A 19,506-nucleotide genomic window follows, 5' to 3' on the forward strand; every position below is an offset into this window, starting at 1 on the left:
TAATTACGTAAGATCCCTTTAATCCGAAACAATTTAGCCGTGGCACTGACGGTCCACCTGCAACTACTAGTTCTCTTACAAATGTAACACATTTAATAAACCTGAGATGGCATCTTTGACTGAAAGTTAAGAAATATTTAAGTGAAATATGGAGACATGCCCAGAGAAGCACTTTAGCAAAATCTAATGTTTGGTACCCTAGTTTAAATTCATATTACTGCACTTACTTGTAATTCAACTCATCACAGTGTAGCTGAAAGCAGAGTATGATTATTGTGATGGCTGCAGTTGTGGCAATAATAGTAGCACTAGTACTAACAGTAGTTAAGGAGTGTGTTACTTTGCCCTAAGTATTTCTAGCTAGCTCTTTAATGACCTCTAGTGGTCATAGGAATTACTTCCATTGCTCAGATGGAAGTTACTATTTACTGTGCACCACAAGAGGGCACCTGTACCCACTGCACTGCTGGCCAGTGTCCACCACGCACTCCACAAATGACAGTCAGAAAAGCAAAACATAATAAAGTGACAATATTGAAGCTGCAGTTCCCCCAGGGGTGTCATTGAAATATGACTAAAGGAGCATAGAAATGGGTGAAATTATAGCCAGGTACATAGTTGTAAATATTGCAAATCTGTAAAATCAGTGATCATATAATTTTAATTGATTGTCTTAGTGCACAGAGGTTTTGCTTATACTGCATTACAGAATCAAACCCATCAAATGGCAAACAGGAGGTGCTACAAATCTCATGGGATCTTGGGATCTTGGGATTTCGAAGCCTTTTCAACTCATAGTATCACGGGGGAGTGGAAGCGGAATCCTCCACCTCCAGACCCTAAAAAATCCTGAAATTGTAGCCTATTTGGAGCTCTGGGACACTAAAACCCAGTGATCCATAATAAAGCAACCCCTCATTATTCACTGATTATGTTTGTACTGAAACACATGATACTTCTCCCTTTAGTTTCTATGACAGATTAGTAAGGATTGGATTTATGCATTTCCTTTATACATAGAGTTACTGGTTTTCTTTCTTTCTTTCTTTTCTTTTGATATGCTTTGTTTGAATCTATGTCAAATTTATCTATACTATTGTGGTGTCTTGATATAAAAACCAGTATACATGTTTTTAAATTCCTGTTTTTATAGTGGCTTTATTGTGGCACTGTTCTGTGAACAGGGGATTTGTTACAGAAACATAAACAGATTCACTTGAATTAACCAGATTTTTGACTCCATGAAGTCTGTTTTTGTAAAAAAAAAAAGAAAAAAAGAAATTAATAAGGTAAAAAGTATGTGTTTGGCAAAAAGAGACAACAGGATGGTACACGCCTGCTACATAAATGTCATGATTCTTTGTGTGATAAAATATTCTACAAGTCCATACCGACAACTGCACAGAAATAATCACCAGCTGAGAACAGGAGCAGCGTTACACCGGAAATGCATCCGCTCCTTCTGTAACTTCCTTCTGTCTCCATGTTCAAACACAGAGCAACTCTCAAGCAGGGGGAGGATACACACCACACCAGCAAGAAGAAAAGGAAGCATTCATGGGAAAGAATGAAACCAGAGCATTCAGTTCCCACACTCCCTACGTATATCAGATTCATACATACAGAACAGATTCATACACAGTCCACCTAGTACTTTTGTTGTTCTTGAGAGGGATATGTCAGCAAGAGTTACTACAGCCTTAAAAGTGTACCTTTGCTGCTGAGTGTTTTTGTGGAGATCAGTCATAAGATACGACATGGTTACCACAATGAATTAGGCAGCTGTATCTGATCTTGGCCGCTTCTCAAGTCTTCCTGCATTGTTCATGGAGCTAGTTACAAAAATCATACAACATCACTACATGACTGACCCATGACTTATGGTGTCACATGCTTAATGTCAAATGCTCAATTTAATCAAACCACTTCTTTGAGATAATGAGACATAATCAGTCTGTCAGTCTAATCACTGAAGTGTCAGACGTGTAGCTTGAGGTTATGTCTAGCTCATGTTATTGGATGGTCTGGTAGGTTTCAAAGGACTTCCTGTTGTCTCCTGCAGTTTGCTCTACATTCCACTGGTGACAGGGCCTGTACAGCTAACATAATGTAACCAGAATTCCCTACAGAGGTATCTTATTTAAAGGGCTAGTCCAGTGGTTTTAACCCATCATGTAGTATGGTATTTCTGAGCCTATGAAAGGCTGTGGAGGGAACCCTGATAATATCATCAGGGTTCTATGAGATTATTTTTCACCTGCGGCTTGAGACTTCAATTATTTGACAGAAAACCTGAGTTATAAACTTGTGGCTTGTAATTTGATTGGAATTAAGCACAAGAGAAACAGGGCAGCACAGCACATAGAACTTCTGCAAAACAAAACATCACATTTCATCAACAGTAAGTCCAAAAGAATCAGTGCAACATTATTAAACTCTTTGACTGTTGAGTGGGAAGTAAGGTTACAGCAATAACCTACACTGTGCAAGTGACCTACAGCATCCAAAATGTTGCTAAAAACCAGTACATCTGAGTACTCCTTCAAAGTTATATCTTGGGGTTAATTAACTTTAAAACTTAAAACAGGACCCTCTAAGCTGGACCCCCTCTGTAGTGTCTCAGAGCAGCAGAGGTGTAATTACAGGGTGGGGGAGGGAAGAAAAAGGCAGTTAAAGCACTGACCCAACAATAAAGATCATTAATTAACACTACTTGTCAGTACCATGATCTACCCTACACCCAAAACTCCTAAAAGTCTTAAAGGAGTAACAAAAAATGTTGTGCATTTTGAAAGTTTGTTTTGCATTACAGATCAGTGCAGCAGTGAAGCCACCATAAAAACAGGAATTTAAAAGCATGTATACTTGTTTCTAAATCAACACACCACCATAGTATAAATACATTTGATGTGAATACAAGCATATCTAAAAAATACATAACAATAATAACACCTTTATTTCATGTATCACATATCCAGCTTTCTGGAGTAGCAGAGATAATACTGATGAAACTGTCTGAAACTCAGGGTAACTTTACAATGGGTCACTGGGTTTTAGGTGTCTGAGAGCCTCAACCGCTACAATCTCAGGCTTTAGGACCTGGGGGGGGAGGACTCCTCTCCCACTGCCCCCAGACACTATGGGCGGGACCGGCCTGGAAATAAGATTCCACAGCAGAGATTTTCATGCTCTGAAAGAATAGGCATGACAGTTCCTGCAACTGTGTCATAAAATCCTGTTCCTGACTATCAGATACATTAAGTTCATACACAGCAGATCAGTGCTGGGGGGGTCTATTTAAGCAGGTTGAGGACAACTTGCTGGATCTGCTGAAAGAACCTAATAAGGTAAGATAAAAGTGTTGGGCGTTGGGGGGAGGGAGAGTATCCTGAGCTTGTTCAACTAGTGGGAAATGCCCAGGCATGTGAAAAGAGGCCACGGAGTCAGATGCATGATATATGATTCTATTGTAGATTGCAGCAGTGTGGGTCACTCAAGTTGCTGGAGAGGTTTGAAAAGTAAGAAAAAAGATAGGGAAAATGTAATAGCATGAGACTTCAAACATTCAATTCAATGCAAAACACTTTATTTTTCTATTAACAGGCAACTGGAAGCGTGCAAGCTTAGAAACAACAGCACCCAGACAATTCATCTACACACATACAAGCATACAAAAACTCAGGGAGGTGGCTGCAACTTCTGACCTGATTTCCTCTATGACAAAGGACATCTCTTAGTTTCTTTGTCTGCATAGTACACTGCCAATGGCACAATATGTTTCAAAATAAATGACCATTATTGATGGTTCATACATATAAAAACTCTTGTAAATTAAAACTGCACAACAGAATCTCTTATCATTCATTCATTCATAAGTCTCATGTTCCATGAACCATTCATTTAAGTAGTTTAAACACAACAAAAAGGCTCTGAAGAACATGAATGAAAAAACCAAAAATCAAATTTAGCAGATATGAAGAAATTTTCCTTCTTTAGGATTCAGGTAGTGTTTGGCAGTGTTTCCACTTACACTTACTTGCACATTGGCCCTTAAAGCTACAGTTCATTGTCTGTCTTTTGGAGAGCTGTTGACACTGATGGAATCCAATTAGCCCAGTTCCCAATTGCAGTTCTCATCACAATCAAGGTCATAGCTCAGAACCTTTAAGATATCACGGACCGAGACTCTGGTCTCGTCACAACACAGGAGCCTCAGCCCAGGGACAGGGTCTTCCTGTGATAAAGTATTCCTTATACAATGTGACTTAGGTGAATGCAATTCTTTGTTTAGGATTTGGTGGCCTGCAGAATCTGCACACATGTAGTAGTATTACACAGTGTTAACTGTGCTGGTATTATCTCTATTCTCCTTGATCGATTCTGCTTAAGACATCTGGGTCTCCTGACAGCAGATCATAACACCTGCCACACACCATGAGGTCATATAAAAAAAAAGTGTGGTTTCCATATGTCTAATACAGTGTCACTGCTCAGATGTAAATGTAAATGTAAATGTATTCATCTGTATTCACTGAGTTTTAAAGCTGCCAGAACATCACAGGAAGAATCCTGTTTATAAATACTATTAAACACACTATATTAAGAATAATTAGACAAAAAAAAAAAAAAAAAAACTCCAGCTGCATGCACACTGAAGTCAGATATCGCTCCATCTCTCTCTGTTGACTTTGCGACTTAGTGAGCCTGTAAAAACATGTCTAGGAAGCTGCTGAAAAGAGATTCTTGATGTATATAATCCTTCTATGTTAGGTAGACAGTTATTTCCTGAATGTATGTATGCTGCTTAGCCAGACAGATTATTTATCTGTGACCAACCATGTATATTATAATAAAATCCTATCTGTAACTGTCACTACAACTGTAACTGGCCATAGGCACATAAGCTCCTTTTCTTAAAGCATAAATCACCTCTATATACATGACCTGTGTGAGTCAGTACGTGGTCACCTCTTCCACATCACAAGGAACCAATCACCATGAACCAGATCACAAGAGAATTTCTGAAATCTTAAATCTTTTGTTGTCAAGACATGATTCTGATCTAGCTGGCCAGTGTTTTGGATAAGATACATCCAGTAGCTGCCTACGTGGCTGTTATGTAAGTCTTGCCTTGAGGTTTATGGGGACAAATGCACTTTGAATGGCATGGCTAAATCCCTGGCTGGCTAGCTCCCCCTGCTATCATCCTTAAAAACTATTTCAAATTTATATTCAGTCCACTGAAACAGAACAAATATCAACCAAGAAAATATACAATCTCTCTTCTTAGATCAGTAACAGTGTATTGGCGGAAGCATCTCATGACTAACTCAGTGTCTTCTCATATGTTTTATCTGTTTAGTGCTACATCATGTGGGTGTCAAACCTGGTAGCTCTGGTCCTCCTGGCCACTTCAGCCTCTGCTGCCACCTCTGCATCAGCAGACAAGGTCCTCAGTAACCATGCTACCATCCTGGCTGACAACAGCGCCAACCTGGCTTTCAGTCTCTATCAAAATATGGCAAAAGAGAAAGACGTAGAAAACATCCTCATTTCCCCTGTAGTAGTTGCCTCCTCTCTGGGTCTGGTGGCTCTTGGGGGAAAGGCTTCCACTGCCTCTCAGGTGAAAACCATTCTGAATGCAGCTAAAGTTAAAGATGAGCAACTGCACTCTGGTCTGGCAGAGCTCCTGACTGAGGTGAGCGACCCAAAGACCCGAAATGTCACATGGAAGATTAACAACCGTCTGTATGGACCCAACACTGTCAACTTTGTGGATGATTTTGTCAAGAGCAGCAAAAAACACTATAACTGTGACCACTCCAAGATAAACTTCCAAGATAAGAAAAGTGCTGTGAACTCAATCAATGAGTGGGCAGCCAAGTCTACTGATGGCAAACTGCCTGAGGTCACTAAGGAGGTGGAGAAGACTGATGGGGCAATGATCATCAATGCTATGTTTTTCAAACGTGAGTCTGAATGAAATCTTAACACTTCCAGTATATTATTCCTTTAAATGATTTCAAAGTTAATTAATTTTTATTTTCACAGCTCACTGGGATGAACAGTTTCACCATCAGATGGTGGACAACCGTGGATTCTTGGTATCCCGCAGCTACACTGTTTCAGTACAGATGATGCATCGTACAGGTAAGTGTACAACAATCCTATTCATATTTTCAGACACATATTCACACTTAAAGTAGTGGTCCAACATCCTGAGAAATACACTTATTCACTCTTTGCCTGAGAGTTAGATGAGAGGACTGATACCAGCTGCAGCTAGCCTGGCTCTTTCCAAACACAATAAAATCTGCCTACCAGCACCTTTAACACTCTCTCACTAATATGTTGTATCTTGTTTGTTCAATCTGTACAAATCCAGAGTGTAAAAACAACAATTTGTAGTGGTTCATGTGCTGAACTATTTTTGGCTCTTGGAGCTTCAGGGTTCTGTTCCAGAAAACCTCATTCAAAATCATATTGATATTTGTAATATTTGTAATAACACAAACACATCCAGCCTTGGAAAATCACTCAGGACTGTCATTATTTTTTCTAAATGATCTAATATTGTTGTTTATTCAGTTTTCCTATTCTTAGCCTTTAACAAACACCATTTCCCATGAACTATGGACCATTGAGGATCACAAAAAGCAAAAAAAACAAAACAAAAACTGAAGTATACTGAAGTACCCTCAAATATTCTGAGAATGGAAAATAAAAGGGGTGTCTGTGGCCTGTGACTGCTTACTATTAACAATCCTACAGTGCAGTGCAATATGGCTTTAACCTCACAGTTAATGGACAGATATAAGAGTGGATCTTCTCATCTAATTTTTTGGCAAGAATGCATATTTCTTAATATGAACTAGTATAAAGCTTAAGAAGTTCCATAAAGTGCATTGTAAGCACAGATTGCTATTTGATTTGTTCCCTCAGGTCTCTATGGCTTCTTTGAAGACAAAACCAATAAGCTGACCATCCTGAGCATGCCCCTGGCTCATAAGAAGTCCAGTGTGGTGTTCATCATGCCCTACCATCTTGAACCTCTGGAGAGACTGGAGAAGATGCTGACCAAGAAGCAGCTGGACACATGGATGGGCAAGCTGCAGCAGACAGCAGTGGCTGTGTCTCTGCCCAAAGTCAGCATGGAAGTCAGTCACAACCTGAAGGTAAAAGATGCAAGAAATCAAGAGCTTCTTAGTGGATTAATCTGACTGCATCTCAGTCTTCACTTCTCACACCTTATTTTTCTGCCTCTCTTTAGAAACACCTCGGGAAGCTGGGCCTGACAGAAGCTGTGGACAAATCCAAAGCTGACTTCTCCAACATCTCTGGGAAAAAGGACCTCTACCTGTCCAGTGTGTTCCATGCCTCTGCCATGGAATGGGACACTGATGGAAATGAAATGGATACCAGCATCTTTGGCACAGACAAGCTGAAAAACCCTAAACTGTTCTACGCTGATCACCCTTTCATCTTCCTAGTGAAGGACCAGAAGACAAACTCCATCCTGTTTATTGGCAGGATGGTCAGGCCAAAGGGTGAAAAGATGAGAGATGAATTGTGACCATGTGGTGAGCTGAGTATCCAGAGAAGTTAAACGTCTGACTGTGTGCGTGAGTGTAGATTTTCTACAGCAACATGCTGAGAGAAGTGCAAGATAAAAAATAGTTTTGAAATCAGACATGTGCATTCCTACATCCAGTGCCAGCAGCATTCCACACAGAAAAAGCATTGTGCACACCCTTCATTTGTATCTCAGAGAATGTCTTATCACTATGTGGCCTTTTTGTTATGTATTGGCAGTTATAGACTGAAGACTTAGATTAAGTACGATTTCCCAGATTAATGCCTAAAATGTAAATACACAGTTTAATGGAGGAGGAGAATCCCTGTGAAAACTGTCTCACATCTTACTAATCTTTGTGAAAGGTGAACAACAATTCTGCTTTCGAAAAGACTTCATGGTGCTTGTTTAACATTTTTTTTGTCATGGATTGCTGCTTTTAATTTGAAAGTCCATTGGCCTTCACAAATATTTTTCCCATTCTTTGCACTACTTTCCACCACAAGCATATTTTCTTTTAACCAAGCAGCTGTGTTTCTTAAACTACACATAATGCACTGATCAACACCAATGGGAGTAAGGACTATGTCTGCAAAAGCATGTGACCACATGGTTTTAGGCTGTTATAAATTTCCTGTTTTGCAATAAAAATGTGAAAAATGTGACATCATAAGATGCCAACTTATTCTGCCAGTTTGCCTCTTGATGTTTCTGTTTGAATGTCTGTTTGGAACAGCAGTGTAGCTTTCAGCTGGTTTGAAGTCAGGCCTCCAATGAGATTCTCCAGCTGAATAACGTGAGAAAATACTAGTGAGAGTGATTGTGGGACCTCCTGGGCAGTTCTGCTTCAGCGAGACATCTGATAGAATTGCAATTGTAAGCAGTATATGGTAAACATAGTCTCTTCGTGATAAACTCTAAATATTTGGAATGTAACAAAATATTTGGGCATATCCAGATGGGTGCAGCAGCTGCTCCAATGAGCAAAGCACTTGCTAAAAGCCGCATCACCAACCTTGTAATAGGTTTATAAAGAAACTTGAACTACAGTGAAATGAAACAGTCAGCAATGAGCAAATAGGTAATTTACCCTTTATGGAAAATGAAAAATAAAATGACATAATGTAAGGAGAAGATTAAATAGAAGATTGGTAGACTGATAGGATACACATTTGAGTGTACCTTGTGTGAGTGTATCACACCACCTAGAGGACATTTGAACTTATGGCAGAGACAGTTTTTCCTTCTGACACAGCAAAATTTAGAAATGAAGATTTCTTAGAAATGATTTGTTAAGAATGTTGTTCTTATTATATTAATAATCCTGTAATAATAATTGTAATGTTAGAAATTTCTAGCATTCAAGTGATTGTTTTAAATTAATTTAAATTGTCTTTAATTGCATATTGGGAAGTGGTTAGGTGTGTGGATGTTTATAAGGTGGTAGGTGAAATGTTGTTACGCCATCACCATCTTAAGCCTCTCTACTACAGTACCTTTACTAAAACTGCACTGTAACTAACTAGAATGAATACTCACAGTAGAAGTTGGAGGTGTTAAATAATCTTTCATGAAACTAGTTGTATAGTGTGATGTCTGGATCCTAACCTGTCTAAAATGAAGTCATCATCTGCCATGGGAGATACTTAGCATGAAATGACGGACTGTTTCAAAGACACACATATAAAGCCATTAGGTATTTTAAAATTCAAAGTTGACTATTTCCCCTGATCTTTTCTTTTTTACGTCTAGCATGTTGATTTATCACCAGTGTGCATCTTGTTCTGCTTTTATTACTGTATTGTTTATCTGAACTGTACTGAGATGTTGTGCTGTGTTCCTCTTTTGTCTGAGCTGCACAACAAATTTTGCTGATGTGCAAGAAAGTAGTGAACTGAAACTATTTCATTTGTTGGTTTCTAATGCCTGTAGTACAGTCTGTAAGAGAGCCATGACGGTTTTCAAGGGGGAATAACAACATGACAATAGCCTACTACAATGCAAGGATATGAATAATCAGGTTCTGTTCTGTATTAGAACAGAACATAAACAGAGGAAGTTGAAAGGAGGTTATAACTGAATTTAAATTAAGTGTTATTAATAACGGTCCTAAAATATTAGCTGTAATGAAAAGATCAGACTCCTCAGCGGCGCCAGTGGAACGCCTCGTCTAGGGCACAAAACTGCGTACTTCACATGATAAAACTGTGCTAGCTACATTACATTATCTTTACTTCGTGCTACTGGTAGTTTATAGTCTATTGCAGTTTTGTTGTTGATTATTTATGTATGTATTCACTTATTTATTTATCGTAACTCACTGTAACAGCAGTAGTACTGGACTTTGGTCTGCCTCTCCCACGAGCGTGAGGAGGAGGGCTCGAGGAGTGCTCGTGCTGTGATGGGACTACAAATCCGTTAGTACCCACAGCCTCCTCCTCTTCCATCATGGCTCCGTCGATAGACAGGCAAGGATATTGGGGGCGGCCGACCTCAACGCTGGACTGGTGTGAAGAAAATTATGTCGTGTCTTTTTACATCGCGGAATTTTGTGAGTAAAATATAACTGCATCATTTTCGCTAAAAATCGTGGATTTGGGGTTCGTTTGAGTGAGGCTTTTGAGGAGGACAGCCATACTGTGTCCGTACAGTCGCCTCTGAATAACGTAAACATGAAGTATGAGCAGCGACTATAATAATAATAATATAGTGGATTAATGTTTTCGTTCTTGGCTGAGATGAATTTCCGGTCACTTAGCATAAGCTATATGATATCTCGTGTGGCATTCAATTAACTAACGTTAGAGCTGTAATGAGGAAAAGAGAAGCTGTCCGCCACGAAGATACAGCTAGTCAACCTGGTCTGTGTCGTGCTGTTTTGCATAGCTTTCCCGTAGGTTATTATACCGCATAGTGCTGTAAGTGTTAGCTAATGTTATCACCGACACGTCACAATTTAACATTTTTCCACATTATTTCTCTTTTTTTAAATTTTAAATCGGCTTCGGGACGTTGTCGTCAATGTTTCCCTTCACAAGGTGCCTTAGTCATTCAAAGCCACCACTTGAAACTTGATAAAACATTTCCTTCATACTGTCGGGGTGCCTCATTGCATTGTCTACGATAAAAACTGGTTTCTCAGGAACCATTATCTTAGATTTAAACACTGTTAGCGTCACTTTTTTTCAAAAAGCTGCTATGTCAGCGGGAATTGTAGAAGGCATTATTGCACAGGCTTCAGCTTTCACTGACATGCAGTGACACACACTTTCCCCTTAAAAGCTTTTAGCCAAGCTTAAAAATGGATAAAAAAAATTTGTTTAAAAATAAGTTACTAATTATCTTGCAGTCAGTTTAACATCTTAGATGTAAGTATTATTGCCAACTGTCAACTACAAAGCCTGGACTCTAGGCTGATGTGTAGAATTTATATATTCATTGTAGATGCACTGTATAAAAAAGATAAACCTTCCACTTTCCATTTGCTGTTATCATGTATCATGTCTGGTTTTCCGGGTACTGAATGATGAACAGTTAGTCAAAGGTGAACTCAAGCCAAGTGGGTCAGAGTTTAGTTTGATTACTGCTATCATCTTCCCTGTATTTTGTCTATGCTAAGAGGCCTTTATAGTATCATACATTTTGTTTTCTTGTCCTAAAAAGTGTAAGATCCTACTCTAAGCCACTAGTTGTGGAGTACACAATGTAGGCATTCTGCATTCATTCATTTCATTGAAACGTTTATAAACTTTAGCACTAGTGTGAATGCAGTGTATCTAGGATACTGACAGATAAAGCTTTCGTTAGCACAAATGACACAGAAGTTTGGCATTTAAATGGTGATTCAGGTTACAATGATCGGAATGTGGCATTGTTCATGTGGAAAAGAGACACTGCCATGACTTTAATCCCGATTTGATGTGTGCTTTTGTGCACTATCTCTCTTTTTAAAACATCAGCACATGGTGACAGTCGAAGCAGACAGACAGGGAGGATATCAAGAGTCACTCACACTGGGGGCAGGCATCTCATCACATTGTTTGCATTTGTCATTGAAATGTGAAAGGAAAATATTCAAGTGCTGTAGTATTTTTGTTTTTGTGCATTTATTATCAGTAACCAAAGTCCACTCATTTCAAAATGGTCACTCCAAGGACTCACCTTGGCTTTTATCTGCATCTACAGATAAGGGGAATGTGCCATGATGTGAAAAAAAAGTCAGCAGCATTAGTTTTCAAACTGCTTAACATCCTGGTTAGCCTGATTGTTTTCCATGCCTGAGTTTGCACATCACCACACCCAGAATGATCAAGGGTTGAGCTGTTTTTATCAGGTTCCCTGTGGACCTGATGATGTACCAACAGTAAGTACATAGCAATGGCCTAGGGGTGGGAGGTTTACATACACAAACACTGACCCCAGTTCAGCTGTAGGCCACTTTTGCAGATAAGGCTTAAATGCTTTGAGGTAAAGTTTAAGATAGTTGTTGAAGCTTTATTCATTCCCACTTCTCAGGGTTTCTCAGTTGTTTTCAGGTTTCAAACCAGTGATCCTGACAGCATGACAACAGTACCAACACTGCAATACAGAACAGTATAACAACATGTGGTAAAACAATTGTAGCTGTATCTAACAACTATTTTCATAAGTGCTCTATCTGCTAATTGTTCTCTTCATTATGTGGTTTATTGATTAGTCTGTAACACATTAAAAAGTAGAGAAAATGCATTATTCTAGTGACCAATGTGACTTTTTCACATGTCTTGTTTTGTCCAAAATGCACAAAAGACAAGAGCAAGAAAAGCAGCTAATCTGCATATTTGAGAATCTGGAACAACACATCTTTTGCATTCATGATAGAGAATGATCTACACAATTACTCACTTTTCAAAAGAGTTGCTGATTAATTTGCTGTTTGTTGTGTAAATGATTAATCAATTAATCATTGCATCTTAAAAAACAATAGAAATGGTATTGGAGTTCATCCATCATTTAAGATCTGCTACTTCTGCATTAACTGTAATTGCAAACCCAAATACTAATATATCACCAGTATTACATAGTTAAAATAACAGATACACAGTTAAGTATTTAATTAGTGTCATTTCAGTTTAAGAATAGAACAGAAAATTGTTTGCAGCAGCAAACATAGCAGCAGTCGTGTTTGCATGAACTCCCAGTGTAGTGATCAGGTTTCTGTAACAAGATACCATTCATGTTGTTGTTATAATGATCACAACATGTAACCCAGGCTGTCTCACTGAACTCTCACTGCAATCACAGAGGCATTTTTAGTTCCTCAAATATCACACAGGTCATGTCACCTAGCTCTAATTCATCTCTGCTGTCTTTTTGAACAGGGAATACTGTCAGCAACCTGATTATGATTCTTCCTCCCATTTGTGGGGCCATCCAGACGTTTCGCGATGGCCTTGAGTTTCGCTACATCTGCTCTTTCCTCGGACTAGCAGGTTAGTCTGTTGAAACTACAAATTACTTGGCTCAACATCTGTGACAATACTGAAGCAAACACTGCTCTAGTTAATTTTCTACTTATTGACAACATCCTTTGCAGTTTTACAGTATTAACTCTCAGTGCTATCACATCATAATCCATACACATGAGAATGTCTTGATTTTAATGTTTTGCGCGGTTGTGTGTCACCCAGCTGTTGGTGTTGGTTCCTGGTGCTTCCACATGACGCTACTGTATGAAATGCAGGTAGGCTACAATGTTACAGTGAAATCTGAGTATGTGAATACTTTGTTATATGTTAATGTCTTGCTTAAACTGCATGAATCAGACCCATTGTTGGAAATATTAGGTCAAACATCTGCTGCCTCGTGTAATGAAAATTATGTTGTAATGACATCCCGTATTGATGTATTCATATGTGTTTCTCTGTACTCTCATTTGCAGCTACTGGACGAGTTGCCAATGATTTACAGTACATGCGTCTTTGTCTACTGTCTGTAAGTAGCTCAGCCTTTTGAATTTATTGCTGTTGAAGCATTCTCAAGTCTGACTGGCACTGTGAACAATTTTAGTGTGCCTGTGCCTGTAGACTGAGCTAGTGAATCCCTTGCTGATCATTTGATCCATTCCAAGAAAGTACAGTGTGTCATTTTCTTGTGGCTGTGGAGTGTACTGTATGTAAGGAAACTATTGATTCTAAACTGGACTTTTCTTTGCACTTCAGCTCAGTGTATTATTTGTTCTCTGTTCTTGGAGGCGATTCAAACTGAACATGTAAGATAAAAATATTTGTTTCTTTTTTCAGATATGAGTGCTTCAAACAAGAGAACAACATTAGTTTATTTCCTATTGCATTATTATTAATCTTCAGTGTCTCAGTCACTGTGGTGAGTACTAACTTAAACTACAATGTGATCATTTACCTGGAACCATACTGTAAATGAAACATAAGATCCGTCATATGCTCTTGAGTAGTTTCAATATTTGTATTTTGTAGGTATACTTACAGTGGAAGGAGCCAGTGTTTCACCAGGTAAGGGAGTGCTCACCTGGCTCAGATTGCTCATTGTTTGCTGTTAGGGCTCAGTGTGCCTAAAGTCATTTTTACCTTGGGTAAACATTTGGCTTTCCAACACAGCATGCAACCAGTTTGGTGTATGCTGGCTGTTAAATGGACAGAAAAGTAGCAATTTATATAAATGCTGATATACAAAATGCAACATTCAATTACATTTAATTTTATAGTCTGTTGATAATCAGTTAAGTATTTGTTAAGGTATCATATTAGTCAGTCAGAAGTCAGCTTTTACACTAATAAAAGTCCTGCTTTAAGAAGAGAAAATATAATCTGTAAAGTCCAGTTGGATTAGATGTCAAAATACAGCACAGTGGTATGTAATACAGGATTTTAGTGAACACTGGAAATTCAGCATTAACATTACAAAGTAATTTACTCAAAATGTGCTCTTGCATGTATATGATTGGCCACAGCAGTGCAGTGTTGAATGGCGTCATCTTGCGTTGCAGCAAAAGTTAAACCAGTACTCTGCCCCCATCGAAACAAATGAAAAGGCCTACATTTTTTCATGCAGAGTGAATGCTGGTCTGATGGAGGCCTAAGCCCTAAGATCAGCACTTAGACCTTAACCATAAATTCAAACTACAGTTACTATTTGCTGCCAAGAAGAATAATCTCATAACCCTAACCATATAGAGTAACTACAAAAATCTTGAAAGAACAGAACAAAAATTTCTATTACATCCAGTGTTTACCTGTACCTGCTGAGGATCTCACATTGTATGTTTACCTTTACAGCAGTAAGGACAAGGTGACAAAGCTGCCTTTGTCTACTCTTTGGAGCTGACTTTGTTTACTAATCACACTGCTCTATGGTGGTTCATAACGAGATACTGTTCCTGTTGGAGCACAGTGAGCACACAGAGTACACAGGGTTTGCTTTAAACAGCGACTTTTTAATGAGTAGCTAATGACCTTGTGTAGACATGAGTTGTGAGCATTTCAACCAAAGTGTGGATTCTCCTTTATATATTATTTCAGACTCACCGTTCACATCTCTCATCTCCCCAAATTAAAGAGATAATGATGAGAAAATGAGACTGAGAAAAATTACTTTACTTTAATCTGGTAACTGCTGTTAACTGACATTTTTAGAGACAACTTTGCTTCTATTGGAAAAGCCATGCAAGGTTGCATTATTAGCATCATTTTTAGTGTACAGTTCAGGCTCCAAGTCACCTCTCTGAGCACTGATGACTTGATTTAAATTTGTAAACAGTAGTCACATGTTTTGTCTTGCCCCATGACAAGCACTTGCTTGCTTGTGTTTAAAAGCCAAATAACTGCCTCTTCTTTCAGGTCATGTATGGTGCTCTTGTAGCTTGCCTAGTGATGCGATCCATCTTCATTGTTACATGGTAAGTTTTCAATCAAAATGTAAATTATTATCACATCAAAGAAACTACTGTTCGTTGGTATTCAATGAAGAAACAGCTCAGTAATGGGTTTTCCTTATTTTATTTAAATTCTAGGGTTTACCCCTGGCTCAGACCGCTGTGTTACACCTCCTTAGGTATCTTTATGTTAGGGTTCCTACTGTGGAACATTGACAACATCTTCTGTGACTCATTAAGGTGAGGATTTGTTAGTTGTAAAATACGGTAGACGGTTTTGTTATTGCGTATTAACTTGAAAGCTAATTTTAGAATTGTAGGAGCAAAGTTAATTATCCTGCTTTTAAGAGCAGTGGAACAGTCAGTGATTTTAATCTATATGTGACATCACAACATTAATTGAATGCATTTTTCTCTGCGAGTCAGCTAAACTATTTCATGTGTGAGATATCTTTATTTATTTTATCTTATAGTGCATGATGTGTGTTCAGGTTTTGATATCTATGAAGAACAAACACTTGTAAAATAAAAGAGTTATTAAGTATCACTTTCTTTATATCAGAGCCAGTAGACAAACACTGCCCCCTGGTGTTGGAGTAGTGACACAGTTCCATGCCTGGTGGCACATCTTTACAGGCCTGGGATCCTACCTGCACATACTTCTCAGGTAAGATTATTGAGTGGCAGTGGCAAGGTTCTGTTATTGTGGGATATGTTCATGCACACTTAAGTCAAATGTTTTTTTCTTTTAGCCTGCAGATCAGGTCAACCTACCTCAAATACAGACCAAAAGTAAAGGTACGTCTAACTTTTGCAAATATTGTAGCTTTTATTTGTTGTCATTTGTTCTTTTATTCAAACATTCATTTATTTATTTGTACTGTTCTATCCTACCTTTGTTCAGTTTCTGTGTGGAGTTTGGCCCACATTGCACATTGAACCACAGAAGACGAGCTGAAGCGAAGGGATGGGGACCAGCTGAAGGATGGTGACTGCCATATCCACACACCACTGGCACAGGGACCTGCCAGTGCCCACTGCTGGGAACTCAGCCCAAAGGCAGATGGCAGGTGGACCCCAAGACACCACCCCAGGAAGCCTTTGGTTCTGCACTGTGGGGATTTACTAAGTACAGTATAGCACTGATTCCAGTTTTAAGAAATGGAAGATTTTTCTCATCAATCATAATTTATTAGACTAGTTTTTCTGTAACTTAACTGAAATGCAACATTTTATTTGTTGCTTCATTTTCAAAGTGAACATGATGTGTAGTCCACTGCAGAGATAGCTTTTGAAGGGGTTATGGATGTTAACTTGATTAGGGTTTGGGAAAAGGGAAAATGATGTAATTACTTCAGAATTCACATTAGTTTATTTATCGTTATATGTTCAATTCTTTGAATGTTTGAATCTCATAAGCCTAGAGATATTTAAATAGATCCCTAAACTGAAGTATAACTAAGGCTATTACTTATGTGTAGTTTTACAGGTAGCTGATGGAGCTATACTTACAACTCAGTGTTGCCATATCCCTTTTCAAGGAGTATCATATTGTGTCTGGATGTGCTCACCACATATGGTAATGACCAGCTAGAAGATGTAATCGGTACTGTGTTATTATAGTTCAGCTGTCTTGACTAGAAGATCTTCGTTCAGTTGTTTAGCCATTGGCTTCATTGTTTTACTTGAAGTTTCCCTATCAAAACATGGCAAGACTGGAATTATTTGTTTTGGGTTTTTTTTTTTTTTTTTTTTGCCAAAGTTGCTCTGGGATTTAAAACAGTCACTTGATATGTGAGAAATGTTAATGTTTTACCTCACTGTAAACAAACAAGAAATACAGTGCTTATAGTTTTCTTAGAAACATCATTATACTGACTTTTAATATTGTTTAGGAGCTGGTTAAACTTTACCCAGCTATACAGTTGGACCACCTTTTTACATCTCAAGTTTCTGTGGATACTTTTACAATGCAAATTTGTGTGGAGACTTCCCTAAGAGCCACCTTTAAAGCCCACAGGGATTTTGTATTGGGTTTTGTGTTGGGTTTGTAAACAGAATCACAATGAGCCTCCTTCAGGGTGTGTTAGGGTTAGAGACTGCTTTGTTGGAATTTGACCATGCTTCTAGAGGATGTGGTGAGGCATAAACAATGCAGACATGCAGAAATATTACTAGAAATGCTTCAGGTCAGTGTGCCCCAGGCCATCACCACTGGCCAGATTATTGTAGATGATGTGTTCAGCTAGCATGGAGGCCAAAAGAGTAAAAATGCTGATAGTTGAAACCCAGCTAACTAAGCCAGCTAACAAACTGACAAATTTCCTAGTTGTAATTTTTAATATCACGTCAAAGGACCAAGTGAATGAATGGAACATTTCTGAATGATCACATCTTCATAAGCCGCAGGGAATGGGTTACAAGACACAGTCAGTTCTGGGTAGCTTTTTGTCTCCTGCTTCATTACAATAAATCTGCTTAATATTTGTCATGATAGTAAACAGTAATGTGCCCCTTTCTTATGAAAAAAATACTATACTTGAAATAAGTCAAGTGTCTTGAAATCCCTACAAATACTTCCATATCTCCCCACTACACGACTACATTTTATTTATTACTCTGTTATTTATTAGTCATTTTTCTTTTTATTTATTTACATCGTGGCATTAAGATGGCAGAGTCAAATGGCACATACACCTTGTGGGGTAGCATCTTTGTGAAACAGTTTGTGATATAACCACTAGGTGGCAGAAATTTCCAGCTTATTTCAGACATTGCCAAGCATGCCATAGTGCATTGACAAACTAACTACCTACTGTAAAACCGCTTAGGATCTTTGCCTCAGTGTTCATTTACTGGATCTGTGGTGTTAAATGAAGGGCTTTTTATTTACAATATTTGTTTTGCTACTGTGAAATAGTGGATATGTAATGGTGACAAAAGACAGCGTAACCGGTAAACTGGAAGATGTACAACTTAACTGTTGGATGGAGATATTTGTATTTGTGTGGCCTCCTAAACTGCTGTGTGCTGTATTATCTCCTGAAACAACACATTCATTTTTCATTATGCATTCATAAGCACATATGTACAATGTATGGAAGATAAGTATTAACGTTGTTCAGATGTCTTTGTGGAACCTTCAATGTTGTCACCACTCATCAGTGGAGGTGAACAGTTGTCAAAGAGGGTGCCTTATTGTTATCCTTGCAGTGTAATCCAAGTTGCCTTGATGTTTGTGGTAAACCATTCAAGTTATCCCTTGTGTTCTCTAATGTGCCCTTCCCATAATTATTAACAGTTAAAGCATCAGGAGGACAAACAGTAACAGCTTCTAATGCAAAGTCTGTGCCTGATTCTTTGGCCTTCCATTCATTTCATGTGTCCAGCAACTTAGTTACAGGTTGTCCCGATGATGTTAACTGTAACTCAAAGTGATAATACTTTAGTGTCGTGGCCAGAAGATCATGTGCCAGTCTTTAATGATGCCATGTATTGTCAAATAAAAAAATGTTTAAGAGTTTGTCTACCTCTTTGAAGCCATACACTGTATTTCACCTCCTGTTCATTACATATGGCTTTTTTCTGCTTGCAACATGTATGCAATGTTTGACACCCAAGACTGCCATGTCTGTGACCACTGAAATACTAACATTCATTTCAATCCGAAAATATTCAAACCCCTTTACTTTTTTCATGTTTGTTAAGTTGTAGCCATCAATCTACAACCAGTACAGTATAATTTTAAAAATATTTGCAAATTTTTTAAAATGGAGAAACTGGACTATCACATTGGCATAAATTTTCAGACATTTTGCTATGACATTTGAAATTTAGCTCGGGTACCTCCCACTTCTCTGGATCATCTTTGAGATGTTTCTACACCTTGACTGGAGTCCAGCTGTGGTAAATTCAATTGATTGGACATGATTTGGAAAGACACAACCTGTCCATATAAGGTCTTACAGCTGACAATGTATATCAGAGCAAAAACCAAGCCATGAGGTCAGAGGAACTGCCTGCAGAGCTCAGAGAAAGGATTGTG

General features: G+C 38.4%; 2 protein-coding genes across 2 annotated transcripts; both read left to right on the forward strand.

Annotated features, from left to right (window-relative positions):
* Nucleotides 1–3,146: 3,146 nt before the first annotated feature.
* Nucleotides 3,147–8,266, forward strand: serpinh1a (serpin peptidase inhibitor, clade H (heat shock protein 47), member 1a). The gene is made up of 5 exons (XM_018692597.2): nucleotides 3,147–3,347; nucleotides 5,363–5,969; nucleotides 6,052–6,150; nucleotides 6,943–7,175; nucleotides 7,271–8,266. Exons 2-5 carry the CDS (start codon nucleotides 5,372–5,374, stop codon nucleotides 7,571–7,573), a joined length of 1,233 nt encoding a protein of 410 aa, XP_018548113.1. The 5' UTR covers nucleotides 3,147–3,347; nucleotides 5,363–5,371; the 3' UTR covers nucleotides 7,574–8,266.
* A 1,478-nt stretch (nucleotides 8,267–9,744) lies between these two features.
* Nucleotides 9,745–18,981, forward strand: acer3 (alkaline ceramidase 3). The gene is made up of 11 exons (XM_018692331.2): nucleotides 9,745–10,124; nucleotides 12,934–13,044; nucleotides 13,243–13,295; nucleotides 13,494–13,546; nucleotides 13,855–13,936; nucleotides 14,047–14,082; nucleotides 15,427–15,485; nucleotides 15,600–15,701; nucleotides 16,024–16,128; nucleotides 16,214–16,259; nucleotides 16,366–18,981. Exons 1-11 carry the CDS (start codon nucleotides 10,022–10,024, stop codon nucleotides 16,417–16,419), a joined length of 804 nt encoding a protein of 267 aa, XP_018547847.1. The 5' UTR covers nucleotides 9,745–10,021; the 3' UTR covers nucleotides 16,420–18,981.
* Nucleotides 18,982–19,506: the final 525 nt, after the last annotated feature.

The sequence above is a fragment of the Lates calcarifer genome, linkage group LG20 (assembly GCF_001640805.2).
Source record: "Lates calcarifer isolate ASB-BC8 linkage group LG20, TLL_Latcal_v3, whole genome shotgun sequence".
Lineage (NCBI taxonomy): Eukaryota > Metazoa > Chordata > Actinopteri > Centropomidae > Lates > Lates calcarifer.

Bases quoted from the DNA above. Each gene is read 5' to 3' on its own strand.
- serpinh1a (XM_018692597.2), top strand. From the start codon at position 5,372: ATGTGGGTGTCAAACCTGGTAGCTCTGGTCCTCCTGGCCACTTCAGCC. The intron at 6,151-6,942 runs GTAAGTGTACAA...TTGTTCCCTCAG, and splicing joins ACAGATGATGCATCGTACAG to GTCTCTATGGCTTCTTTGAA. The intron at 7,176-7,270 runs GTAAAAGATGCA...GCCTCTCTTTAG, and splicing joins AAGTCAGTCACAACCTGAAG to AAACACCTCGGGAAGCTGGG.
- acer3 (XM_018692331.2), top strand. From the start codon at position 10,022: ATGGCTCCGTCGATAGACAGGCAAGGATATTGGGGGCGGCCGACCTCA. The intron at 14,083-15,426 runs GTAAGGGAGTGC...CTCTTCTTTCAG, and splicing joins AGGAGCCAGTGTTTCACCAG to GTCATGTATGGTGCTCTTGT. The intron at 15,486-15,599 runs GTAAGTTTTCAA...TTTAAATTCTAG, and splicing joins TCCATCTTCATTGTTACATG to GGTTTACCCCTGGCTCAGAC.